Below are 7223 nucleotides of genomic sequence, written 5' to 3' on the forward strand. Positions count from 1 at the left end.
CGCAGCGCCTCCACGCCCGAGACATGGGCACAGTTCACGCAGGACAACCTGCTCCGAGCTGAGCGAGAGCGCCAGGCCTCAGCCAACCTGCGGACTCTCATCGACTCCATCCTTCGGGACACCGCCGAGGATCTGCGGCTGCAGTGCGACGCTGTCAACCTGGCCTTCGCGCGCCGCTGCGAGGAGCTGGAGGATGCGCGCCACAAGTTGCAGTACCACCTGCAGAAGGTGCGGCTGGCCTGTGCCTGGGCGTGCCCAACGCCAACAGACACGCCCATTCTGCATAATACACGCCCACCCGCAGAGGACACGCCCATCCCACTCCCGGAGACATGCTCTGCACCCGACACTTCCACTCTGGGACAAGCCAACCCCGCCCAGGACACACTCCCCCCCCATGCCCACCCCTGCCAGAGATACGCCCCTCCCTGGACACACCCACTACCAATGAATGACACGCCCCCAGGAACACACCCACCCTTGGACATGCCCGCCCCATCCAGTGACACGCTCACACTTTATCCAGGCTCTTGGTAACCTGACCTTGACTGCTCTGTCCAGTCAAGGCCTAGTCTCACTCCCTGCCTTTCTGCCCTGCCCACCCTGATGGATACCAGAAATAGGCGCCCATACCCCTCTGGACTCTCCTTTAACAGGTGTAAACTCAGGTTTCACTTGGGGGGTGGTCTGCTGGCATTGCCACCCTGAGTGGCTAACCGGGAAGCCTGTCAGTGTGAGCATCATGCAGAGTAGGCAGGAAGAGGAGGTTAGGGGTGTGGATGCCTTATGCCCCCCTGCCCAGTCCTGTCTGGCCAGCAAGGGCTGTGACTCTTGGTTCTTGGAGTGATCTGTGCTGCCTCCACATCTGTTGAGCTCTTGACCAGGGCCTAGGACCTGCTGGCCACCAGGGCTGGAAGTTCTCAGGCCAGAGCTAGAGTAGCAGCTGCAAAGCCCTCAATGGAGCCCTTTGGGTGCTGAATATGTCCCAGGGCTCAGGTGTCTCCAGCCAGAACTTAGACCTGGGTCGGGGAGGGGCTGGCCTGGAAGCCTCTGTGCTGAGAGAGGGCTCTGGCCTGCTTGCCCTGTCACAGCCTGGCAGGGGCTCATGATACTATCCTGCACAGACCCTGCAGGAAATCACTGACCAGGAGCAGCAGATTGCAGCGCTGAAGCAAGCCATCAAAGACAAGGAGGCACCTCTGCGGGTTGCCCAGACCAGACTGTATCAGCGCTCCCAGCGGCCCAATGTGGAGTTATGCCGAGATGCTGCCCAGTTCAGGTGCCTGCTATGACCTTGGGCAGTCCCTGGTACCTGGTGTCCCCCTCAAGCCTCCCTCGGCTTCAGGGCCTCTGTGAGCACCACCCCTAGAGAAGCAGGCTGCACACACCTGATCAGACCTGGACGTGCGTGGTCCAGGGAGGGGCCTGGGTGTCAGGACATGTCACCCTGGGCTGTGTCATCTTCCAGAAGGAGATTCAGGACCTGGGAGGCTGGGCTCCTGAGGCCACAGGGCAGAGGCCCGGCAGGGTTATCTGACATGACAGTGTGACCCATGTCCCTGTCCAGACACAGAAGGGTCCTGACTTTTGTTCCTACCTTACCAAGTGCCCAGTTACCTTTTTTAGCACAAGCGGCCCCTTCTTTGTCCTCCACTGTGCCTCAGTCTGTAAGAAACTGGGGTTCTCATCTCAGTTCCAAGGGTCAGTCTTTGTGCAAACATCAGGGATGAAGCCTGGTGAGTTGCCACTGCTTCTCACTCCCACCCTGCCCTGGGGCAACTGAAAAAGGTCCTCCTTGGGCTGTTTGAAGACGCTTAATCCATACTCAGGTCCCCAGGGGTCCATTGAGGAGGCAGCACATTCCTTTTCTTGTCTCGTTCTTATCTTGATTCTTGTTTTCCAAGCCAGGATCTTGCTATGCAGTTCAGGCCAGCCTTGAACTCACTTTATAGTCCAGGCTGGCCTCAAACTCACAGCAATCCTCCTGCCTCAGCCTCCTGAGTGCTGGGGTTACAGGCATGCACCACCACACCCAGTGCACATTCCTTTTCCCACAGTGCTGTGGGCCTCTTCTCTGGTAGGTTTCCCTGTGGGACTCTTGGGGTCCTTTTGTAGCATCTTGACCAAGACCTCCTGCCCTCCCACAGCTTCCCTCCTTTGAATCTCAGGTTTCATCTCTCCTTGCCTGAAAAACCAGGCAGTCTCAGGCTCTGCTCCGGTCCTCTGCCTTGAACCCCCAAAGTTCATGTTGCCTTCCAAACCCACAGGCTGATGAGCGAGGTGGAAGAACTGAACCTGTCCCTTGCCCTGCTGAAGGAGAAGCTGCAGGAGGCTCAGCAGGCTCTGCGTAACCTAGAGGACACCCGCATGTGCCTGGAGAAGGACATTGCTGTCAAGACCAACAGCCTCTTCATCGATCGCCAGAAGTGCATGGCCCTCCGCACCCGATACCCCACTGTCCTCCAGCTGGCTGGCTACCAGTGACTCGGGACTGCTGCACCCCAAATAAAGAGCACATTAGCTTTCTGCCTCTGTGTGTGATCCAGGTGGAGGCTATAGTTGCTGTCCACCTGTGCTGGTGTCTCTGTCCCCTATGCAGCCAGCAGACCCCACTGACCCACCCAGGGGAGATGAGGGGTCAGAGCTGAAGACCAAGAATCCCTAGGCCTCAGAGGATATGAGGAGCACATGTGAGGACTGGAGCTCCCACTAACCCAGCCTGACTGTGGTTGCTGACATCTGACCCTGGGCACGGCCACCCATCTTACCTCCCAACTAGGCTGGATTCTCTGTACCACCTCCAGTGGTCTCAGGGTATTGTGTATCAGTTGGGGTCATCACATTGCCCCTCTTGCCTGCACCCTCAGTCCCAGCCTCAGCTTTTGTGTCCTCGGGGTGGCCTCTCAGTCCACCTGATGTCCCTCCTGCTCCTGAGTGGACCCCACTTAGATCCTTCAGGCCACACCTCCAGTGCCCACTCACAGCCCAGCTCCATCTCCCTGTCCAGGGCCAAGATTCACAGGGTACATCGGCCAGGACACTGGGAGGCCTCCCCAGCATCCCTAGCTGAAGCCCAGGAAGGGAGCCTGGACACACCTCAAGAGCAGGGGTGAGGTGGTGTCTCGTCAGGGCTGGTGCCCTCTTTGGGGTATGAGTGGCTCAGGGAGCTCCAGCCTCCTGCTTCCTGGAGGGGCTCCTTCCCCGTAGCTGCCAAGCCTCCAGCCTATGGCGCCTATCCCCGACCTGCGACCCCTACTCCTGGCCTCTACAGGGGCAGTTAGTGTAAGAGGCTTCCATTCCACCCTCCAGTGAGACTATTCTGGAGCAAACATCACCTCTGTCCTTACGGAAACCATGCTGCTTGTCACAGCTGTTGGTCGCCACGGCAACAGCCAGAGCCTGCTCTCATTCTTGCAGTATCATTAAAATTCGCACCGGGTACTGACACTGTGAGGCCCAGCAGTGGGACAGTCTAGGGCCCAGGGCTGGCAGACGCTTTGGGACCTGTGCACCACATGGTCTGGCCCCATGCACCCTGTGGTGGGAGATCAGTAACAGAGGTTGCTGCCATCCTACAAGCCTTGGGCAGTTAATCTCGTGTCCACATATCTCTTTAAAACCCCTGGGCCACCAGGCAGGCCCAAGGCTGCCAACTGCCTTTAGTCACTCCCTATCATCTCTCTCTTATTCAGGGTGGACATCTATCAGGACAGGCAGCTGGGGGCTCACTTCCAGACACATCAGAAGGCATGCCAAGGGGAAGGTGTGGATGTCCAGAGCCCCACTGCTTGTCTGGGGGGCGGGTGCTGGTAAAGCTGAATACCAGAGGTCCCTGTCCTCTGTCCTTGCTGGCCATGGTTAAGGGGCAGTGGTAAGTGCTTGCAAGCGGGCTCCCTCCCCCATCCCTGAGGTGCCCACCCCCCCCTACTGGGCTGCAGTCCTCACCAGGGCTCTCAGGAAGGCTGAGAGAATAGGATGGAAGATAATGACTCTGCCTCTCAGCTCCCATTACCGCCTCCTGGAGCACACGGTGCTCATCAGTGCCGAGGGCCCTTGAGAGTGGCAGGCTGATTGGTGGGGGAGGGGGCGCAGTGCACAGGGCCTGGTCCTGGGTGGAGTTCATTATCTTTGATGCTGGATGGGTGGCACGGGCGGGGGAGGCACCATGCTTGGTGTAATTCTAAGCACGTGGATTATTTTAACTGCTGTAGGCACATGGCAACCGCCATGGGTCTTTACCATCACATGCACTTTACAGCTGTGGAAGGCAGGGTGCAGAGGGTCTCTGGGTCTGCTGCACTCCCACAGCACCAGGTGGACGGGAGTCTCTGCCCCTGTTGGGATTCCAGTGCAGGAGGGAAGGGGAGCTGTGTCTGTGGGGCCTGGTCCTACAGATGATAGTGATGAGATTCTCCAACCAAACAGACCCTGAGCCAAGTGCTGGGCCACCAGGGGCCACCTGCCCTTACTGAATGTCCCCTTGACTCCCAGATTGCCCAACCCCTCACTCCAGTGATCATCCAGTCAGAAGCAGCTGCAGTGTACCCAGAGGCCCTTCTGCACCCCTATCTATTGCAGCTAAGTCCAGGAAGGCGCCTCAGCCATTGTGTCCTAGGAACAGTGAGAGTGGTCAGGGAGGATTCAGGCCTCTCCACAGTGGAAAGGAGGGTTGATGTCTACCCAGAGCTCTCTGCCCACACTGGCTCACACCCGTATCTCCTTGGACAGGAAGCTTAAGGACACTGGTCACCCTGGCAGCCACCAAGGCTTAGTGTCCTCATTAGGATGGGGTGAAAAAGGTGGGCTGCTCCTGACTGCTGCATATCACTCCTCCCTCTGCCACTGTGCCCCCGAAGGGACCCCTGTCAACAGCATTGTCCAGCTGAGCCCAGACACAGGTTACCCTACGCACCAGGGTTACTCTCAGCTTCCTTCAGTTTCCGAATCTGTGGAAACTCCTGACCAGGGCATGTGGTCACTCTTGGGTAGCAAGTGACTGGCCTAAGACCCACCCTGGTGCCCCCGGGTACTGAGCCCACCATCTATCTGGACTGGCAGTCTTGCCCAGCTGAAATGGGCACTGGTGGGAGACCACCACACTGCTCTCTCCTAAAAAAAGAAAAAAGCCCTTGCTACAAACTGTCCCTGATCTCTCCTTCACCCTATTTAGTGAGATATGTAGAGCTGGCTGTATGGAAACAAATGTTCCTAGCAGTAAAGATGCGGGCCTTACATACATCAAAACTATCTGTGCACTGCTAGTTGGAGGCCTCTGTGCCTAGTATGGCTACAAAGTTTCTTCTCCCTTTGCACTCTGTGGGGGCCCTCACCCACCTCCCTGATGTATACTAATAAAAACCATGAGCTTTTTTGCTTCTTTTTTGGGGGGGTGGGGGTCCCTGGAATCGAGCTCAGACCTTGTGCTTGCAAGGCAGGTGCTTAAGCTTTTGGAGAGGAGGCCTTTTGCTCCACAGAGAACACTGGGTCATCCCAGAGCTCCTCAACTGCAGAACTTTTTCTCTTTGCCTTTCTTTTGCATCCTTGTGCCGCATTGCTGGGTGAGTTAGACTGATACCCTCGTCGGGCTTTCTGTAGGCACTGACTGTCACGGACCATGCTCAGGCTAGCTCTTCCTGGACACTGACACTGCCATTTTGACTTTGCTGAGCCCTCCTTGCTGTCCTGGTCATTCTAAGCAGCTTCACCATTAGAGAAGGATCCTGAACTCCACAAGAGAGGGTAGATGCCTACAGTGCCAAGCTCCCTCTGCCGGCACCCTGGTCTTCCCCTACGGCACAGGCTGTCATCTCCACAGGTGGACAGCATGAACTTCCTGGGTTCCAGGTGGTAGCAGTCAGTGAGGGGTACAGATAGTTCCCCACAACACTGCAGAATCTCTCCTACAGGGGCCACAATACCAAGTTACATTCCCCCGTTGTCAAGGAGATGCCAGCAGTCACATCAGCCAGAGCCATTTCTGTCCTGAGATTCGTCATCCTGTCCTCACTGAGTCACCCTCTGTGAGCTGACCCACAGGGCGTGGGCACTGTCCCCATGAGGCCTGGCCTAGATAGACCCTCACAGGCAGGGTGCAGGAGCAATGGGCTTCTCCTTCGGCCACCAGACCTGTGGGACCCAGCACTCCTTCCTGAGCCATTCACTTGCTCCTTGAGGGCAATCCTTGCTGGCTCCACATGAGGACACATAGGAGAGCCCCTGCTCTTTAGGGGCAGCTCTGCTGGCGTTCAAGAGAGGGACTTGGGCCCTGAACATCCCTGTAGTTAGATGTTACTGTCCTGCCTGCTACAAGGGAACCTCCCAGCCACTTCCCAGCTGCCACTAGTATCCACCTCACAGAGGCAGCAGAGGTCTAGACCTTCCATCTTTCTCTGGAAGCCCCAGAACCCTGGGACAATATGAGGGCAGCCTCAGAGAAGCCCTAGTGTTGCCCCTACCCTCCCAGGGCCTGCAGGGATGTTGTGATGAGGACTTTAGACCCAGCTTCTCTTGTCCATATCCAGCTGGGGCTGCAAACTGGAGAGGGGTGGGTGAGTCAGCTGAAGAGACCCTGATCTTCACACCCATCCCTGTCTATGCCACCACGGCCAACACTGGGCAAAGACATCTAGGAGGGAGTAGGTGCTGTCAGACTTGCTGAGCACTGAGAACTGGTGTCAGCTGGTGTCCCCGAGGCCAGCAGTCCTGGCCCCCAGCCCTTACCAACCTCTGCTCTCCCCTCAACCTGCCAGCAGGACCCATAGATGGCCCTTTGGTCATTAGTGTGGATTCCCTCCCCCTTGGTCATTAGTGTGGATAGCAAGAGGCAGTCCAGCGGGGGAGCTGAAGGTTGGGAGGGCTGGTGGGGATGTCAGGGGCCAACCAAGCCAAACTGCATCAGCAGATGGGCTAAGCTGTCCCAGCTCCTGGGCCATGTCTATGGATGGCCCCAGGGAGTTGCCATGTCCCATGTTTGGGGCCAAGGTGCCCTCTCCCCTTGAGCCTAGGGTCAGAGCAGGAAAGAGGCTGGACCCTGAGTGGCATGACTCCTGCTCTCAGTGGACACAGCCCCCCACCATGACTGGGAACTGTGAGTCATTCTGGCTACCTGCTGCTGAGTGCTCAGTCCTGATCCCCTGAAAGACTGAGTTGGAGCCGAGACCTCTAAGGGTGTCATGGCAGGGGAGTGTGTGTGTGTGTGTGTGTGTGTGTGTGTGTGTGTGTGT

The 7223-nt window shown here is 57.4% G+C and overlaps 1 protein-coding gene across 1 annotated transcript in view; it reads left to right on the plus strand.

Annotated features, from left to right (window-relative positions):
- LOC102012905 (tektin-4-like) overlaps positions 1-2526 on the plus strand; it is a 5131-nt gene extending 2605 nt beyond the window's left edge. Inside the window, exons 4-6 of the mRNA XM_005391594.2 lie at positions 6-228; positions 1125-1279; positions 2268-2526. Of these exons, the coding sequence (XP_005391651.1) occupies positions 6-228; positions 1125-1279; positions 2268-2484 (595 nt within the window). The 3' untranslated portion in view covers positions 2485-2526. The remainder of the gene's footprint in view (positions 1-5; positions 229-1124; positions 1280-2267) is intronic.
- The last annotated feature ends 4697 nt before the right edge of the window (positions 2527-7223 follow it).

Source organism: Chinchilla lanigera, unplaced genomic scaffold (genome assembly GCF_000276665.1).
Source record: "Chinchilla lanigera isolate Chin_1 unplaced genomic scaffold, ChiLan1.0 scaffold00041, whole genome shotgun sequence".
In the NCBI taxonomy this organism is placed as follows: domain Eukaryota; kingdom Metazoa; phylum Chordata; class Mammalia; order Rodentia; family Chinchillidae; genus Chinchilla; species Chinchilla lanigera.